General features: G+C 43.7%; 1 protein-coding gene and 1 pseudogene across 1 annotated transcript in view; both read left to right on the top strand.

Annotated features, from left to right (window-relative positions):
* LOC126419457 (tachykinin-like peptides receptor 99D) overlaps positions 1–21,431 on the top strand; it is a 423,909-nt gene that overhangs the window by 337,381 nt on the left and 65,097 nt on the right. Inside the window, exon 3 of the mRNA XM_050086645.1 lies at positions 43–133. Within this exon, the coding sequence (XP_049942602.1) occupies positions 43–133 (91 nt within the window). The remainder of the gene's footprint in view (positions 1–42; positions 134–21,431) is intronic.
* Positions 3,343–3,460, top strand: LOC126420082 (5S ribosomal RNA; annotated as a pseudogene).

Genomic DNA, 21,431 nt, shown 5'->3' with positions numbered 1-21,431 from the left:
AGTTTCTTATGTCGTGATAAACCAAAATTTCTCATTTTTCAGATATCACTACATCAACATCATTTGGTTTTGTTGCGACTGGTTGGCCATGAGCAACAGCTGCTACAACCCGTTTATCTACGGAATTTACAATGTAAGTCGTATTTGTTTACAGACATAAAATTTAAAGTGTGTCTACTTAAATTATTTCTCTAAATATATTCACTGAAATCACAAAAGTATGACGTGAATTGAATTTGCTACCGATACTTGAAAGAACATGATAACTATCGCAAAATGAAAAAGTTACTTTCTTAAGCTCCACAGTGACTTCTTTTGTGAACCAGTATTCGGCTTAGGCTATCATCAGGTTGCAACTGACTGGCACAAATGCTGATGAAATAAGCATAGGAAGACTAGAGATATTAGATAATAACAGAAGTTGCTATATTTCTGCATATATAGTTGGTCCTACATGCTGATTTTATATAAATAAACCATTGTAAATCAAAAGTTGTGACTGTCTATTTAATTGTTTTAGTCTTCAGTCCGAAGACTGGCATCATGCTGTTCTCCATGCTAGTCTACCCTGTGCAAGCTTTTTCGTTTTGGAATAACTGCTGCAATCTGCATCCCACTTCCACCTACTCATTGAATACAAGCTTTGGACTCCCTCGACAATTATTACCCCTCACATTCTGTTCCTTTATCAAATCGAGGAGTTATCGTTACCTTCGGATACGTCCTATCAATCGCTCTCTTCTTGTAGTTAAATTGTGTTGAAATGGCAGGTAACATTGATCTGGGAATGATAAGGTGCATAAAGCATGTTCGTCCTGAGCAGTGATCGAAGACACTTTAAAAAAATAACTTTATTTAGAAAACGAAACTCACTTATATTGTCCTTGGGTGAATATCCACGCAGCTAGATACAACAGAAATAATGGGTGTTCCACATAAAACCGGTAAACCTCAAGAACCGGTTAATCGTTTCTAGTCGTACTGCTTGTGAAGTGGCAACACTGTTCCGAATGTTGGCTACATTGCATTTTATCGGAAAGTTGAGTTCAGCTCTGTTTTCGTGCGTCAGTTGTTGTGAAGAGCTCGTCTTGTTGAGTTATTACATAAATGGGACAGTTGGCACTAGAACAGTGAATTGATATTGTTACATAAAGACAGGCTCCATCAAGGAATGTATCCCGATAGGAAACTCCCCATGATCAACACTATTCAAGATATTACTTGATGTGGAAGGCTGTAGAATCCGTTCAAAACGTGCAGAGAAATAGACGACCGAAAGCCAGGGCCCCTGAAACTAGGGAGAGAATTTGCATAGATTTTACAAGAAGTCGCCGCAAGTCGGTAAGCAGGTTTTCTGAGCATGTTGGTGTAACTCGTACATCGTGTCATCGTGTACTAAAAGATATGAAATTAGTAGCCTGTCGTGTGAGTTTGGTGCAGGATTCGAAATTTAAGGTTCAGCAAGAAAGAGTTCATTATTCTAGCTGGCTGTTAACGTCAGTTACTGTTACGCTAACCCCTTGCTTTACTTCATGTCAAATGACACTGGGTTTCATTTGTTAGGTTACGTAAATTCCCAAAATTGCAGATATTGGTCTCTGGACAACCCCCATATTATGCATGCAGTATCTCTCCACTCAGAAAAGATAGGTGTTTGGTGTGCATTGTCCGGCATGCGCGTTATTGGTTCCATATTTTTTTCAATTACACCTTAAACAATGCCAGGTATCTAGAGATCTTTGACTCTTTCTATGCACAGTTAACAGATGCAGACAATTTGTGTGTAGCGTTCCAACAAGATGGAGCAAACGCTCTCATATCCAACCAAAGTATGGCACACATCACCAACGCGTTCTCTGAAGACGTCTTGTCAGTAAATGCCTTTGGCGCCAAGGTACCCGGACTTAACATCGTGCGATTTTTATTTATGGAGCACACTAAAAAGCAAAGCGTATGCTGTCCTTGTACAACAGATGATCTTAAACGGAACATTACTAGAGAAACTAACAACATCACGCCTTCAGAATTACAGCATGTTACTGATAACGTCACCATAGGATGTCTGTGATATATGGATGCTTATGGCCACCACTTCCAACATCTCTTACAAACGGATAACTACATGTTTTTTTCAACGCTACTATTATCTATTCTCTTTTAATTAGTTGAATATCGAGCGTGAGGCCTACCGGTTTTGTGTGGAACACCCTGTGCCTCACCTGTGACGTTGTCTGTGATGCACGTACACGAAGAAGCCTAAGAGTAGCGGCAGCTGGCGGCGTGAAGACCTGGAGCGTTACTGGGCCGTTGATGCCGGTGTGTGATGGCTGCGGTATTGCTGGTGCAGGTCAAGACGGTCTTGGCCAGGTCTACAGGCGTCGGACGAAACTCCTGGTACCGCCAACTTGTAGCGCTGCAAATGAACGGCTGATGCACCGGACGGAGCTGCTCGGACTGCCTACCTGAGGCGCAGGGCATGACTGACTTCACACGGTACGGCGATGGCCTAAATAGTCGGAGCAGATGGATATCCGATTGGTGCTGCAAGAGTATGTGGCAAAGCAGTGCCCTGCCGACTGTAATCTCTGCTGCGACAGACACGCTGCCTTTCGGTGAGGTTGGCGCCCTCGGAACTGTGAAGGCAACGTGTAACCCCGTTGTAAACAGCCCAGGCCATACACGGAAATTATCTCGGTGTTTATGAGAGCAGTTTACGCACGTCTTCCTGGTAGCGCGGCTACCCGCACGGCCTGTCTGGTGTGCGGTGGAATCGACTACCAGGCGGACACAACAGAGCTAAAACCAAAATAAGAGGTAACAACATTTATTCACTTATTGGCATTTAAACAACATTAACTTTTAAAAAATGTTTTAAAGTTTGATACATATAACTTTGAATACGGTAAACTGTGAGAGAATCAATATTAATAAAATTTTGAAAATGAAGACTATCAGTATTACGGTAAATCCTAATGTACTCCGTCTTCAGGCCACGAGTGGCCTACCGGGACCATCCGACCGCAGTGTCATCCTCAGAGGAGGATGCGGACAGGAGAGGCGTGGGGTCAGCACACAGCTCTCCTGGTCGTTATGATGGTATTCGTGACCGAAGCCGCTACTATTCGGTCAAGTAGCTCCTCAATTGGCATAACGAGGCTGAGTGCACCCCGAAAAAATGGTAACAGTGCATGCCTGGTGGATGGTCACCCATCCAAGTGTCGGCCACGCCCAAAAGCGCTTAACTTCGGTGATCTCACGGGAACCGGCGTATCCACTGCGGCAAGGCCGTTGCCGTAAGTCCTAATGTAGCGAGCGGAAATATGTATATCTGGTGATTAATCAGCCAACGGCCTTGCCGTAGTGGTAACACCGGTTCCCGTCAGATCACCGAAGTTAAACGCTGTCGGGCTGGGCTAGCACTTTAATGGGTGCCCATCCGGTCTGCCGAGCGCTGTTGGCAAGCGGGGTTCACTCAGTCCTTGCGGGGCAAACTGAGGACTACTTGATTGAGAAGTAGCGGCACCGGTCTCGTAAACTGACATATGGCCGGGAGAGCGGTGTGCTGACCACATGCCCCTCCATATCCGCATCCAGTGACGCCTGTGGTCTGATACGGCGGCCGGTCGATACCGCTGGGCCTTCCCAGACCTGTTCGGAAGGGGTTTAGGTCAGTTTGCTGATTAATTAGGCATTGGCATGAGGTGACCAGCTTGAATTTAGCCCAGTCATCGCTTGACCCTTCATTCAGCGTAGATTAGGTATTCTAAAACACACACAGGGTAAAATTTAAAACCAAATAGTTACAATCAAGATGAATTACAGTTAACACGGCAAAAGGAATCTCATAAGGCCCTTTCAAACAATTTTTGAAGTAACTATGCAGTTTAACACGTGAGTATTTAAAAAACATCAAACATTGTAAAAGATTAATCTCAGAACAGTTTTAACACATGAGCTTTTAAGAGGCAGCACACAGTTTTTTTAAATCATCATCATCATCACCATTTAAGACTGATTATGACTTTCAGTGCTCAGTCTGGAGCATAGTCCCCCTTATAAAATTCCTCCATGATCCCCTATTCAGTGCTAACATTGGTGCCTCTTCTGATGTTAAGCCTATTACTTCAAAAGCATTCTTAACCGAATCCAGGTACCTTCTCCTTGGTCTACCCCGACTCCTCCTACCCTCTACTGCTGAACCCATGAGTCTCTTGGGTAACCTTGCTTCTCCCATGCGTATAACATGACCCCACCATCTAAGCCTCTTCGCCCTGACTGCTACATCTATAGAGTTCGTTCACAGTTTTTCTTTGGTTTCCTCATTGTGGACACCCTCCTGCCATTGTTCCCATCTACTAGTACTTGCAATCATCCTATCTACTTTCATATCCGTAACCTCAACCTTATTGATAAGGTAACCTGAATCCACCCAGCTTTCGCTCCCATGCAACAAAGTTGGTCGAAAGATTGAACGGTGCACAGATAACTTAGTCTTGGTACTGACTTCCTTCTTGCAGAAGAGAGTAGATCGTAGCTGAGCGCTCACTGCATAAACTTTGCTATACCTCGCTTCCAGTTCTTTCACTATGTTGCCATCCTGTGAGAATATGCATATGTACTTGAAACCGTCCACCTGTTCTAACTTTGTTCCTTCTATTTGGCACTCAATCCGTTTATATCTCTTTCCCGCTGACATTACTTTTGTTTTGGAGATGCTAATCTTCATACCATAGTCCTTACATTTCTGATCTAGCTCTGAAATATTACTTTGCAAACTTTCAATCGACTCTCCCATCACAACTAAGTCATCCGCATATGCGAGACTGCTTATTTTGTGTTAAATATCTTAATCTCACCCAGCCAGTCTATTGTTTTCAACATATGATCCATAAATAATATGAACAACAGCGGAGACAGGTTGCAGCCCTGTTTTACCCCTGAAACTAATCTGAACCATGAACTCAATTTACCGTCAACTCTAACTGCTGCCGGGCTATCTATGTAAAGACCTTTAATTGCTTGCAAAAGTTTGCCTCCTATTCCATAATCTCGTATCACAGACAATAACTTCCTCCTAGGAATCCGGTCATATGTCTTTGACTACATTCAACTAACTGGTACCTTTCTGAGATCACTGTTATGTACTTGTGCCTGATTTCCTTATCCTAAAGTTTCTCCACTCTTATCCTCCTACATATGGACCTGACCTCCTGCACTTTCGGCCTCACAATACCAATTTCACTGCAGATTAAATAGTGATCAGTGTCATCAAAGAATCCCCTGAATACACGTGTGTCCCTCACAGCCTTCCTGAATTCCTGATCTGTTATTATATAGTCAGTGACAGATCTGGCTTCCCTGCCTTCCCAAGTATACCGGTGAATGTTCTTACGTTTGAAAAAGGAGTCTGTAGTTACTAAGCCCATACTGGCACAGAAATACAAGAGTTGTTTCCCGTTGCTGTTGGCCTCCATATCTTCTCCAAATTGGGCCATAACCTTTTCATATCCTTCTGTTCGATTTCCAATCCTGGCATTAAAATCACCCATGAGCAGAACACTGTCCTTGTCCTTTACTCTAACAACTACATCATTGAGTGCTTCATAAAAACTATCCATCTTATCTTGATCTGTCCCTTCAGAATGCGAATATACTGACACAATCCTAATTTTCTTGCTAGACACTGTCAAATGCATCCACATCAGTTGTTCGTTTACAAACCTCATTGCAACTACGCTGGGTTCCATTTCTTTCCTGATGTAAAGCCCTACACCCCATTGTGCTATTCCTGTTTTGACTCCTGACAGGTAGACCTTGTATTCTCCCACTTCCTCTTCTTTCTCACCCCTTACCCGAATGTCACTAACAGCTAAAACGTCCTACCCCATCTTACTTGCAACCTCTGCCAGCTCTACCTTCTTCCCAGAGTAGCCACCATTGATATTAATAGCTCCCCATCTCGTTACCATTCGTTTACCGAGTCGTATCTTAGGAGTCCCTGGTTTGTCAATTGGAGGTGGGACTCCTTCACCTCCAAAGGTCCGAGGCATTTTGCTCTGATTGTTGTCAGCATCATATTTAAAGCACCAGGGAAGCAGGTTGCTAGCCTTACTTGCCCCGGGTCCCATTGAGTTTTACCCCTAACGGCTGAGGGACTAACCGGTGGATTTGGTAGTCTTTGCCGTCTGAGCACAAAGGTGACCACGACTCAGAATATGTCCGAGATGCCCAGCCTTATTCCAAAGTAACTGGTATCCCGACTGTCAGGACCACTTACTTGGCCACTCATACGTTGCCCGTGCTTCATGAACTAGGACATGACAACAGGAACCCACACCATGAACCACAGTTTTTTTTTAAAAAAAACTTTTTTTATTTATAGATATAAATATGACTCGCTATCTGAGGGCTCCGTACAAACTTAATTATGTGTATAGACAATTCATCCATCACGGGAATCGAAAATCCCGACGAGTTTTGCCTGTTATCGCTGTCGATTCGGGCACGATGTTGGACCGAAGAATACCAATATTTTCGAGAATGTTTTAATTTTAAGCTCAAATTTTTTGTGTAATTTCGCATTTGCTATGATAATTCCTGAGAAAAAGGTTCTTCACAGGCAGACAAGCTGACTATCGGATAACGAATTAAAAAAAATATTTTTTTCTTGTCATATAATTACAAGTTAACAATTTTCAGATTAATTCCCTTACTTATATTGTGAAATTTCGCTTCTTGCCAAATTTCATGGCTCCAGGTCAACGGGGAGGTACAACATAGGTTTTGATGGGTGAATTTGCGACTATCAGAATATGTGACATAAACGACCATATCTTTTGATTCCATTGACTTAGAAACTTAAAATTTTTGCACCGTCAAGGGATCGTATACTTTACTAGGCGGTATAAATCTGAAGTTGATACGTTTACTCGTTCCTGAAAAAAGAGGTCTTAATAGACAGTCTGATAACAAATGACAGTTTTTTTCATTTCATCTAATATAGTAACAGATTTACAATTCCCGAATTTAATCTTTTATTGTGGTGTGAAGCCTTTCGTCTTGCCAAATTTCATGATTCTAGACCAGCGGGGAGTTCCCTATAGGTTTTGGGCAGCGAGTTTGCAAGAATCAAAATACTTGACATAAATGGCCGTATCATTTGATTGCGCTGACTTAGAAGCTTAACTTCTTTACAGCACCAAAGGACTATAGACCGCAGTATGCGACATAAAATTCAGCTTGATTTATCTAACCGTCCCTGAGAAAAAGGATTTTTAACGATCGGGTAGACTGATAGACGGACAACACAGTGAAACGACTGAACCACAATATATGACATAATATCATCTTTTATTGCTTTGACTTAAAAGCTTACATTTTTTACCCTGACAAGAGACTGTAGACTTTGGTATGTGACAAATTTCAATTTGATATATCTACCCGGATGAACGTCAACAAAAGTAAAACGAGGATAATGGAATGTAGTCAAATTAAATCAGGTGATGCTGAGGGAATTAGGTTAGGAAATGAGACACTTAACGTAGCAAATGAGTTTTGCTCTATGGGAAGGAAAATAACTGATGATGGTCGAAGTAGAGAGGATACAAAACATAGACTGTCCATGGCAAGGAAAGCGTTATTGACGAAGAGGAATTTAACATCGAGTATAGATTTAAGCGTCAGGAAGCCCTTACTGAAAGTATTTTTACGGAGTGTAGTTATGTATGGAAGAGAAACATGGACTATAAATAGTTTAGACAAGCAAAGAATAGAAGTTTTCGAAACATAGTGCTACAGAAGAATGCTGAAAATTAGGTTGGTAGATCACGTAACTATTGAGGAGGTACTGAATTGAGTTAGGGAGAAGAGGAATTTGTGGCGCAACTTGACTAGAAGAAAGGATCGGTTGCTAGGACATGTTTTGAGGCATCACGGGATCACCAACTTAGTATTGAAGGGAAGCGTGTACGGTAAAAATCGTAGAGGGAGACCAAGAGATGAATACATTAAGCAGATTCAGAAGGATGTAGGTTGCAGTAGTTAGTCTGAGGTGAAGAGTCTTGCATAGGATAGAGATGGAAAGCTGCATCAAACCAATCTCTGTGCTGAAGACCACAACAACAGCAATTCGTTCCTGAGAAAAAAGAGTGTTAACAGACGGACAGACAGACAGTCGGATGACAAATAAAAAAAAATATTTTTTTCGTGTGACGTAATTACAAATTAAGAATTTCCGGATTTTATCCTTTACGTGTACTGTGAAACCTTGCTTCTTACCAAATTTCATGATTCCAGGTCAACAGGAAGTACGCCATAGGTTCTGATGACTGATGTGAAATAAATGGCCGTGTCTTTTGATTGCACTGACTTAGAATCCCATGTCTTTTATACCTCCAAAAGACCGTAGACATAAATTTGAACTTGATACATCTACCCCTTCATGAGAAAAAGAGTTCTTAACTGTCAGATAGACAGACGGACAACAGAGTGGTCTTATAACGGCTCCGTTTATAGCGACTGAGGTACGGAACCGTAAAAAGTAAAACGATCATATGCACATATTACTACTGAAAATACTAGTAGCGCTTCTCCTGGGTTTCCATTATTACATTGAGGCAAAGGCAACATTGAGAGACAGATTTTAAGACGGGTACTTTATAGCTTTGTATTACCACGCAGTGCTCCGAGGTTACCTAACGGTGTACCGGTACTGAGGTGCTGTACGTAGCAGTAGGCAGGTGGAAAATGGGCACTGGCTTATTGTGCGTGCAAAGAAAGCACCTGCTGTTCGCCCAAGTAGGACCAGGCCAGCTGCCTGCTGGCTGTCGTTCTAACAGACTCGCGTCCTACTCAAAATCAAAGTACCGAGTGACAACCAAGCAGTAGTTTAAATTCCTCAATCAGGTCTAAAAGTGAAATGTATCTCATGACACCTAACAGTGACAAATCTCACAACTAAAGATTTCCTCACTGGTGTTTTGTAAAACACTGACGGAAAAGAATCGCAACGCCAAACAGTAATTAAAAGAGAGTCTACGTAACACATTTGACTGATTTCCATGCAAGACCACAGGTTAATGCAAGCGCGAGATAAGCTATTGCATATGTGAAATACTGGTACATTAATAACCTGTGTAAGCGAAAGAATGTTGAAATACTGGTACATTAATAACCTGTGTAAGCGAAAGAATGTTGAATGCAAGCATGCAAACGTTTATGCTTCGTGTTGTACAAGTGTCGGATGTCAGTTTGTGCGATGGAGTATCATGCCTGTTGCACTTGGTCGGTCAGTGCAGGGACGGTTAATGCTGTTCGTGGATCTCACTAAAGTGACGTCCCATATGTGTTCGATTGGAGACGGTGATCGAGCAGGCAAAGGCAACATATCAACAATCTGTAGGGCATGTTGGGCTACAATAGCGGTATTGGGCGAGTGTTATCTTGTTGGAAAATACTCAGACTGTTTGGTTGCAGGTCCTCAACCTGGTCCCCTCCTAACCAACACACGGCGATCACTGGCACCGACACAGAACCTTCTTTCATCAAGAAACAGCATACTTCTATCCTGCTTTAAAGTGTACTCTCTCCTGACACCACTAAGTAGCAAATGGTGGTGATTTAACGTTAGCGGAATGTCCGCTACTCGGAGCTGTCTGTGCAATAACCGATTTGTAACAGTTCTTTGTGTCACTGTGGTGCCAACTACTGCTCAAATTGCTGCTGCAGGTGCATTATAATGCGCCATAGCCATACACTGAACACGATGGACTTCCCACTCGATAACGCCATGTAACCGATTGGATACCGGTCAGCCGGCCGAAGTGGCCGTGCGGTTAAAGGCGCTGCAGTCTGGAACCGCGAGACCGCTACGGTCGCAGGTTCGAATCCTGCCTCGGGCATGGATGTTTGTGATGTCCTTAGGTTAGTTAGGTTTAACTAGTTCTAAGTTCTATTTCTATTTTTTTGATACCGGTCATCTTGAGACTGTCTTCTTGTGACCACCGCTGCTAGCATTCATGTACGTTGGCTACATTCCTGCCAACTTCTTCTACAACACTGCAAAAGTAACCACTATACGAACTCAGTAAAGTGTTGATAATGACGTCTTTTTCGTCTTAAAGGCATTCTTGACTGACATCCACTCATAACGTCCAATCCCAAATGTAACTAAAGTTCACGACAACTACAGCGTGTACTTAAAGGAAACCTGATTTGCATCCTCATAGTGGCACCAGTAGCGCCACTCTTAGACGACTGGTGCGAAATGTGAATAGACATCATCTTTCAGACGTAGATACACGCCTACCAATCTGTGTTTATGCCACACATCTGCTTTTTGCTACTGCGATTTTTTTCCGTCCGTGTGTTACTGTCGACATGTTCACGCATCTGACTGAGTGACACGAATCCTTTGTCTCGTAGATCGAATTCTTTAGTAGGGCCTTTCACTGAAGTTGCGTGAGGCGCGCTAAGGGAAGAAAACCCTCGCCAAAAAAGGTGGCTGTCTAAGGGCATCCCAACATCGTCTTCAGTTTGTTTAGTTTTGTGATAACTAAGAAACTTTGTGCCATTGTACTTCTAATACTGTCCCGCAAATTGTACGAATTGTTTAAAGGACATTTTCCATTTCATTTAACGAACACTAACGACTGTTGAATATTTTATTCTGTTACTATAGTGTCAGCATTACGCAATCGTGAGGCATAAACATTGCAAGCCATGTTAGGACCCAAGATAAATGTTATATGTACAAGAATGCTGTTACTTATAACATGTATCTGTGCCATGTCACGATATTGAATATTTATGCAGCCACGCGGGATAGCCGCGTGGTGTAAGAGCCTTGTCACAGTCCGTGCGGCTCCTCCCGTCGGAGCTTCGAGTCCTCCCTCGGGCATGGTTGTGTGTGTGTTGTCCATAGCGTAAGTTAGTTTAAGTTACATTAAGTAGTGTGTAGGCTTAGGTGCCGATGACCTCAACAGTTTCGTCCCATAAGACCTTATCACAAATTTCCAATTTTTATGCCTAACGTGTGGCCGAGCGGTTCTAGGCGCTTCAGGCTGGAACCGCGCGACCGCTACTGTCGCAGGTTGGAATCCTGCCTGGGGCATGGATGTGTGTGATGTCCTTACGTTAGTTAGGTTTAAGTACTTGTAAGTTCTAGGGGACTGATGACCTCAGATGTTAAGTCCCATAATGCTCAGACCCATTTGAACCATTTATGCCTGACAGTGGCATAATGTTGACATTGTAGTAGCAAAATACGGTCTGTAACAACAATAAGCGGAAAATTATATCCTTTAAAATCTCTGTCCTGGTATCAGTTTGTTAGAAGCCATCTGTAACGTACTATAGCACACAGCCTGACAACAACTGTGAAGCACGCAGAAGACGCAATCGGATGTCAGTAAACTTCGTACACGTGCACACCATCAGCGGGTATGTAAACAATTAGCGTTAAAATAAGCGGGATGGTGACCATAGGTCATTAGCGTGGCTCGTGTTCAGTGTTGTTACCACCACGGTGGGTTACGAGGGTCATTCAAGACCTAATTCAACACATTTTTTTCTGAAAGCAGGTTTGTTTTCTTCGGGTTTTCATTACAACATATTATTCCCCACTCTTCTGGCTACAAAAGCCTGTTTTCCAACACAACCTCCATTCAATGCGTCGGCCTTACGCCATCTTACTGGGAGGGTCTGTATGCCCGTTGGTATCACTCTCCTGGAGCACGTCGCAGCCAACGTCTTGCCGTATCAGTAACCTCCCCATCACCCACTTACTCCTTCCCGCGGAGTGCTTCCTTCATTAGGCCAAATAAATGTAAGTCGGAAGATGGAAGATCATGGCTATAGCGAGTGGCCTTGCGTTGTCTTAGAGAAGGAGAAGTTCGTTTGCATTTTTGTGGCAACTAACACGCTGAAGACGCTTCTTCCCTTTTCTGAAGACAGCACAAAACACTTCGTTGTTGATCGTTGCGCCAACAGGAAGGACATCAAACACAATAACCCCTTTAGAGTCTCAAATGACCGTAGCCGTTGCTTTACCGATTGAGGGTGCGGCTTTGACCTTTTTCTTCGGAGGAGAGGTGGTGTGGCACCACTCCATAGATTGCCGTTTTGTTTCACGTTGAAAGTGATGAACCCATGTTTCGCCCTCTGTGATGATGTTCGACAAAAAATTGTCACATTCAGCCTCGTAACGCGAAAGCTGTTTCGCACAGATGGTCCTTCGTTGCTCGTTTTTGTCGTCTAGTAGGTGGTGAGAAACACAGCGGGCACACACCTTAGAGTACCCCAAAGAGTGGAAGAGTCGCCCAGTTGAGCAGCGAGATGTTTCATTGTGATCCGGCAGCCACCTCGAATGAGGGTGTCCGCACGTTCCAGCACTGCAGCAGTCACAGTTGTGTCCGGCCGACAAGCATGCGGGAGGCCGGACAGGTTTGAGCGACCTTGTGATGACGGACGCCTCGCCCAACAGCTCACCGAGCTTCTGTTTACTACAACATCTCCGTAGACTTTGTGTAATTGCCTATGAATATCTGCAGTGCTCCGGTTTTCCGCGAAAAGAATCTCACTGACAGCTCTCTACTTGGTACGCACCTCAGTTACAGAACCCATCTTGAAGGCTACGCATAGAGCCGCCACCTACCGGAACTTCATGAAACTAAAGGTGCTGAAGCAGGTACTTTCCGCGATATCCCGCAACAAATTCCACCTTTTTTTAAACCTAAATTAGCCGAGTAAAAATATGAATTGCAACCTCGTTTATAAGGAGCGTGAACATCGTCACATATAGAGTCCATTGCAATACAAAAAGAACTAAAAACATTGAAATTCATAGCACAGGAGAAAGATTTCGTACCCACAACGGTACACACAGCCAAAATTACATGACACGCATAGAGAAATAACGCTAAACAGAGAGGAACGAATCACAAATAAACCAACTTCCGTCAGAGCGCCATACATTGATCTGTTCGAAAAGACGAAAATGAAACTAGCATTTCGTACCAATAATAATTTGAAAAAGAATACAATCAGGAAAAGAGCAAAAATCCCAACTTCTCAAATCCAAGAATTTACAAAAACTCTTGTGAGGACTGCAGCAGACCCTACATTGGACAAACAGGTACAAATGTCAGAATAAGGGTGAAGGAACACAAGCGGGACTGTCACAACAATCAGTATACATTTTACACGCGCCTTCAAAACAGAAAACACAAAGCAGAAAGAAATAGAAAATGTAGTAAAAATTCTACGTAAGGTACCATAAGAACATGCAACTAAAATGCTGGAAGAAGTGGAGATTTACGCCCGTAGAAACGCGTGCCCAAACGAAATTCTAAATAAGTAAACAGATCTAAAGCATACAAAGTATCTACAAAACTTCATTGACACCCTAAAAGAAAAAGGGTAAATTTTCTTCACGACACGTAAAAGACCGTAGAATACTCAAGACAAATAACTTTGTACGAGAAACGAAAAATTATACTAGCTTTGTAATGTACTTATTATAGCTGATTTTCCATAGATAACATTCATTTTAAAAATATGTAAGCATCACTAGAGAAAACTGCCTGACGTACATAAGTGCTACACAAATGCTACTATAAAAATGACCGATAGCAATGAGAGAAATTCAAAAAGACTCTCGGGGATCAAATATGTAACATTCGTCATAACATATGAGGCGTAAAACAAGTAACTATCAACATAAAAGTAAGCCATATATTTCTATATTATGCTAGAGACGTAAGCAACATTTATAGTATATTTTTAAGAACAGTTGTACCATCATTGCAGAATCACTTGAAAATGGCAAAATTACCAAAACCAGCTCGTCGTTATAGACATTAAATGAATAAATAAAGTGTCAATAAAAAACAGAAAAATCTTGGAATAATTTATGTAGCACTATCCTCCCATTTATATAGTTGTAAAAAACTATCTTTTTGCATTTTTCATCTATAAAACTACGTACTCCACTCGCTGCTCGTTAAGTTTGTACGACACCTCTGTAAATTAGTGTGTAATTCTCCAAATATTTATTCCTTTCAGTTTCTCCTTTGTTTCTCCTTTGTTCCTCTTATTACGATAATACTTCGTTGTTTCGGTGTGTCTATGAACTCTGATTTCTTTGTGCTAAAACCCCCTCTTATGTGCCACGTACCTTTCACATTGAATGTCGTAATATCAACGTATTTTGCTTTATGGTGACCTTGCCGTAGTCTTGGAGGACTATGCATCTTATTCGTTAGAAACTTATGAGTTGTAGTTTTTTTTATATACGGTTGGGTAACCAGCCTGTCTTACAAAGCCCACCCTGGGGGACTGCGTTTTAAATCTGAGTATCTCCTCCCAGGTAGATAGCCCGTTCTTAAGGGATCTTCCTTCCCTTTTGATATGTTTTCCATCGGGATTGTCCGTCCTAGGGAAGCTGGTTTCACTGCTCCTCTACGTCTGTCCTTAGCCTATGTTGTGTGACACACTCTGTCCGACTCCTGTGTCGAGACCTCTCCTGCTTGGGTGACTTACTGGTAGCTACGCTGCTGCCGACGCAGCTCTCGACATCATCGAAGCACGCAAACTTTCCCTTCCAATACTGACGGTGCCTTCTGTAAGACAGTGCACCTGTACTCCAAAAGCCACCAAACGGTGTGTTTTGGAGAGTACTAATGCTACCTCTATCTTTTCCCCTCCTTCCTGTTTCATTCACGAATGGCGCATGGGAAGAATGATTAACTCTAGTTTTCTCGTTGTGCTCATTTCTCGAGATACGTGTGGGAGGAAGTATTGTGTTGTCCGACTCCTCTCGAAACGTACTCTCTCATAATTACAGTTGCAAACGTCTTAGTGGTACATACCGACTCTCTTCTATCTTCTGTCACTGGAGTTTGTTGACCACCTGTGTAACGCTCTCGCGACCAACCGTGACGAAACGCTCTACTCTTCGTTGGATGTCCTTCATCTCCTCTACTAGTCAGATTTGTTAAGAGCCTGAAACCGATCAACAAGACTCAAGAATCGGTCGGTCGAGTGTTTTATAAGCCACTTGCTGTTTCCTTGAGATTCTCCCACTGATTCTCAGTCTGGCATCTGCTTTTTCCGCCGTTTGTTTTATGTGGTCATCCCACGTCAGGTGCCTCTGGATGGCTACTCCTACATATCTTATGGCAGTTACTCTTTCCAGAGATTCGTTGCCAATAGTGTAACCTAAGAGTAGTGTGTCCAGTCACATTAATACGGCCATCAGTCAAAAGCCTGAACAACCACCTCTACCTGAGCGGATCGCTGCTAGAAGTGCAGGTAGAGAGTCATTGTGGTTCTGGACAGAACCGACACTGATGTGGAACACGCCGACTTAGGTGGCGTGGCCAGCTGCGCTAGTTTTCTCGGTTAAGGATCCACCTTGTGTACAGCTGGATCGAGGTGGTCCCACTGGTTCTCGATTGGGTTAAAATCTGGAGAGTATCGTGTCCAGTGGAACACGATAACTCATCCTCGTACTCTTAAATTCGAATAATAGAGATCTATGAAGCTGGTTCGATGAACCCTCTGCCAGTCACTTAAATGTGATTTGCAGAGTATCCAAGCATATGAAGATTTAGATGTAGAACCATGCACCTACAATGCGGGTTGTATGAGACGCTGCATGTGCATATCGTTATCACATGACATTTGCAACCTCAGTGTACCTCATACATTGTCTTGTCCTGCCGGCCGCGGTGGTCTCGCGGTTCTAGGTGCGCAGTCCGGAACCGTGCGACTGCTCCGGTCGCAGGTTCGAATCCTGCCTCGGGCATGGATGTGTGTGATGTCCTTAGGTTAGTTAGGTTTAAGTAGTTCTAAGTTCTAGGGGACTTATGACCACGGCAGTTGAGTCCCATAGTGCTCAGAGCCATTTGAACCATTTTTTGTCTTGTCCTCCTGATAGACGCCATCGTGCCGAGGAAAAACTAGTGGTGGACATGGTTCCCAATAATAGATGCATTCTTGCGTCGATCCATTTTGCCTTCCAGAATGACGGCATCACCCTGGGAATACCATGAACAGTCCCCAGACCATAATGATCCTTCCTCCGGCCTGGATCCTCCAGATGATTGTTGCAGAGTGTTTGCTTTGAGACGTTTCACGCCGTACACGCCAATGGCCATCTTTCTGATGAGGAATAAAATATGATTTTATCTGAAAAGGCCACCTGTCACCACCCAGTCCAGTTGCGGTATTGGCGTGCAATTTCCAGCCCTCGTCGCCTACGAACGGCAGTCAGCATGGGTGCACGAACCAGGCACCATCTGCAGATCGTCATACGCAGCAACGTTTGCTGCACACTCGATGCTGGTAGCCCATTGGTACATCTCGGTGATCAGTTGCTCAACAGTTGCACGTCAGTTCGTCCGTACACATCTCTTCAGCCGACGTCCACCCATGTCATCTACGGCCCGCGGTGCTCCACAGTTGCTTCGGCGCCGGCTTTGGATAGCGCCATTTTGCCATGCGTATTGTAGATTAATGAAGAAGGTACGCGACCAGTTTACGAACTTAGCCATTTCGGAAACTCTTCCACCTTTGGCCCAAAGCCAGCGATCAAGCCTTTCTGCGTGCCAAATAGCTCCGTTTCTGCATTGCGACAACGTCCGCACTGCTCTTCCGCGTCCTCCCGACACGCCTTACACACCCTCCATTGCTAGTGCTGCCACATGCCGTCTGTGAGTGGTTATTGCACGTTGACGTCGAATGTAGGTGGTGGTCGCATTAATGTGAATGTGTAACACGCCAGGGGGTACAATTGGGTGGGGTGGTAACTTAAAGTGGTTGTCGTTCCTTGACCGTGCACCCTGTCCACACCACGTACCTGATAATCCCGCGGCGGTCGTACTTTCTGCTGCACACTGCTGATGGCTTGCGTGAAGTTGTCTATCAAAATATGCAAGCGGGCTTAGGGGCGCCACTCAACGTTGAAACACAATACTGTCCGACGTCTGGTATGAAAAACTATATTCTGAGCCGGCCGCGGTGGCCGAACGGTTCTATGCGCTTCAGTCTGGAACCGCGCGACTGCTACGGTCACAGGTTCGAATCTTTGCCTCGGGCATGGATGCGTGTGATGTCCTTAGGTTAGTTAGGTTTAAGTAGTTCTAAGTTCTAGGGGACTGACGACATCAGATGTTAAGTCCCATAGTGCTCAGAGCCATTTGAACCATTTTGAACTATATTCTGAGACGATTAAAGAAAATCGAAGCTGCACGGTTTACATTCTAATTCATAAGTCTTTATCCCAATTAATGGATGATTACCAGTCCAGAATATCACTCGGACGAGAGTCCGCGTAACCGACACGACGCGGGTGATTGTTGATGATGCGGAAGCCGAATGATCGCACGAGAGTTCTTACGCTCGTCACGCATACACAGATTTCTTTTGGTACCAGTCGTCCTTGACACTAGTAATGATATAACACTGATTATAGAGTTAATTATTCAGTTCTCAGTTCTCACTTGTACGAGCGTGCGCCTAACCGTCGCGGCGCGGCTGATTGTTGATAATGCGGAACTCGATGACCGAACGCACGTTCTCACGCTCGCTACAAGACACTGGCACTTGACTGCACTCTTTTGTGGTAACTAATTTTTTTTATTACATTACTTCATTCTGGGAGACCGAACATGGCGATGATGATTGATACAGTACGGTACAACACGCAACGAGAGGATACACAAATACGTTATCAGCAGCACTGCACATTATTTAAATTACTTCTTGACGCACTTTCCTCTGAATCATTTGCTTATTTTATCTCTTTACTGTAATAGCACTTGTAGCAGCACTTCAACTTCCACACTAACAATGCCTCTCACATGCAGAGCTACACACAACACAACATAACAGTTCCGTGTCCCGCGCTCGACTCTGCAGATGCGGCTGCCCGCAAAGATACTCCACAGCTAAGCCATCGATATGACAATATGCTTACAAGTGGATCATGTATGTGCAATACCTTATATTTATTTACTTTCAGGGTCAACTGGCAATCCCTACACCAAGTGTCTTCCTGCGTTTCGCCGGCCGCTGTGGCTGAGCGGTTCTAGCCGCTTCAGTCCGGAACCGCGTTGCTGCTACGGTCGCAGGTTCGAATCCTACCTTGGGCATGGATGTGTGTGATGTCCTTAGGTTAGTTAGGTTTAAGTAGTTCTAAGTCTAGGGGACTGATGACCTCAGATGTTAAGTCCCATAGTGCTTAGAGCCATTTGAACCATTTCCTGCGTTTCGCTACCGTCTTCCGGAAGTGCAACCTCACTATGGTCAACAGCATGTCCGCAAATATGCTCAAGAAGCCTCCAACGCTATAGACTAGATCATTAACATAAATTGTAAACACTGGCGACTCTGTAAAACTCCTATGGGGTACTCCCGAAATTACCTTTAATACACTGTAAGTCCGTATGTCCGAAAGAACAGACACTACATACGGACTTTCAGTGTACACCATTTTGATCCTGCAGCCACTATAAATTAAGACACAAAGGAAAAAAGACATTGGATGTCAGTGGTTCAATTGGTTCAAATGGCTCTGAGCACTATGGGACTTAACATCTGAGGTCATCAGTCCCGTAGAACTTAGACCTACTTAAACCTATCAAACCTAAGGACATCACACACATCCATGCCCTAGGCAGGATTCGAACCTGTGACCGCAGCGCTCGCGCGGTTGCAGACTGAAGCGCCTAGAACCGCTCGGCCACTCAGGCCGGCAGCTGTCAGTGGGCATTGATTTACATCAATGAGGCAAGATGAAAATTTGTGCCGTTTGTTCTATCGAACAGGTCATATACAGTTACAGAGACGATGGTCAATGATTCCTTCAGTGCAGATGCACAGCAAGCTCAAACTCTTACGGGAATCAGTGAGGTGCCGCGATTAGTGAGGCTAATGAGCAGAGGCACATCAGTAGTGTATGGTATAAGTAGAGATTTCGGGTCTGACGGGAGGCGTGCTAGGGCAGTTCATGTTCTTGTGGTGACTGCTGTTTCTGGATGGCGTAGTGGTCAGCGCATCTTCCTAGTAAGCAAGAGACCCGGGTCCGATCCCCAGTCCAGCACAAAGTTTCACCTTGTCTCAGTGATATAAACCAATGTGCACTGACAGCTAATGACTTTAATTTGTGTACGTTGAAAGTCGTGTCAACGTTTCTCCTCAAAATCGGTTTCAGCGTGTGTGTAATATTAAAGAGGAAGAGTGTCACTTAATGATAGGAATCCAGCTCAGTCTACACTTTTATTTAGGTTTTTCTGCCACGGTCTTCAAGTCGTCTCACGGTCGATGGGCAAAGGAGGGCAATAGCCTGGGGTGCACGCCAGTACAGCCCCGTGGCGTGCAATCAACAGCAGCTATTGGGGATTTCCTGTGATCAGCGGGGCTTCTTTCTCCTGTGCCGGCCTTCCTTTGTCAGGTGGCTTAATTACTTCTCCTCCCGCCTTACGCTGCTCGCAAATGACGGCATTCACAAACAAGGAATGAGGTCAGTAAATTTCCTTGCAGGAGACCTCATTCATAGGTCCGTTACGAGACTCAGGCTTTCCATAGCTATCGTCATCTCATGTTCCGTTGGAGAAATATATATGCATTCTAGCTTAGTGCCCGCACATTCACTAGCGTAGACGGTGTGATCTGAACAGATTATTCTTTTCTTGTTTTTCTTTAATCGAATTTATATGTTGTTTACAAATTGCAACTCCTTCTAAACTTTTCACTCTAATTGAGGCCAGAGGAGCACAGTCTTCACCCAACGTCAAAAAGCTATTCTGGTAGTTGGGGCCGAAGGTTTTTGTTAGTCATGCCTTTCGCGTTCTTTTGTTAATATTGACACAGAAGTTTTCATCCCCTATCACACACTTTTTTATATCGAACCGAGAAGAGAAATACCAGTTTTCATTAGATTTAGCTCTAAAATGTTTTAATACAACTGAATATATTCTTAAAAAATTTCATCCTCTATACAGGGTGTTTCAAAAACGACATTACAAATTTAAAAATTCATATAAATTTATTGAAAGAAGATATAGAGCAGTGTTTAGTATTATTTTGTAGGGAAACACATCAAGTTTTTTACCTTAAACTAAAGACGTTTTGTGTGGCTTCCGTTGTCCCGGGACATATCCCACCGGAAGTCAATTTCTTCCCAAACTCGCTCTAGCGTTGCAGGTGCAACTTGCTCAGTGGCGGCGTAAATTCTTGTTCTAAGTTCAGGAAGAGAAGCCGGTAAAGGAGGTACAAACACGATATGAATCCCAATTTTAAAAAAATTCAAGTGGTGTCAGGTCTGGAGAACGTCGGGGCTGTGCAACGGGCGCATCACGGCCAATCCATTCAGCTGGAGAGCGGTCACAGAAAATCGCAGGCGGCAGCTACGTAGTGGCGTGGTGCACCATATTGCAAGAGTAAGCATTTCGTCCTCCTCGATCTGTGGAAACTGTTGTAACATATCAAGGTACAATATCCCGTTGATGGTACTCTCCCGGAAAAAAAAGGCGCCGTACAATTTGTTCTTGCTCCATGTACAAAAAAACATTTATGCCAGTTATAAATTGTAGGCCTACTAGGAGGATCTTTAGCGTCCTTGGTAAGGAAATTACGCTGAACTGTTGTCGCTGACTTCGATTCTTCAAACCAAAACACACTGCTAGTACGCTCGGTTCCAGTGAAGGCAGCTATCTTTAACGCAACTGCCGCTAGCGCTCGTTACGATACGATTCGACACTACCTAACTATGAGAGACAAAACTTGATGTATTTCCCTACAAATTGACACTGTGTAAGTAGGCTGTTTAGGTTTTTTTTATTGGCAATGCCACCTCTGTATGAAAAAATCACTGGCTGTGCTGTGTGCAGTCTGTGGCTAGTTTGCATTGTTGTCTGCCATTGTAGTGTTGGGCAGCGGCAGCTGGATGTGAACAGCGCGTAGCGTTGCGCAGTTGGAGGTGAGCCGCCAGCAGTGGTGGATGTGGACAGAGAAATGGCGGAGTTTTGATATTTGTAAAAATGGATGTTATGAACTCCTATATACTATATTATGACTTTTGATGATATTAAGGTAAATACATTGTTTGTTCTCTATTAATATCTTTCATTTGCTAACTATCCTCATCAGTAGTTAGTGCCTTCCATAGTTTGAATCTTTTATTTAGCTGGCAGTAGTGGCGCCTGCTGTATTGTAGTAGTTCGAGTAACCAAGATTTTTGTGAAGTAAGCGATTTGTGAAACGCATAGGTTAATGTTAGTCAGGGCCATTCTTTCGTAGGGATTTTTTGAGAGTCAGATTGCGTTGCGCTAAAAATATTGTGTGTCAGTTTAAGCACAGTCATGTATAATTGTTCAAAGGGGACGTTTCAACTGCAGTAACCTGTGTAGGTACTGTGAGTTAATTTTTAT

Source organism: Schistocerca serialis, chromosome 9, assembly GCF_023864345.2.
Source record: "Schistocerca serialis cubense isolate TAMUIC-IGC-003099 chromosome 9, iqSchSeri2.2, whole genome shotgun sequence".
Classification (NCBI taxonomy): domain Eukaryota; kingdom Metazoa; phylum Arthropoda; class Insecta; order Orthoptera; family Acrididae; genus Schistocerca; species Schistocerca serialis.
This window is presented reverse-complemented; position numbering and strand designations above follow the sequence as displayed.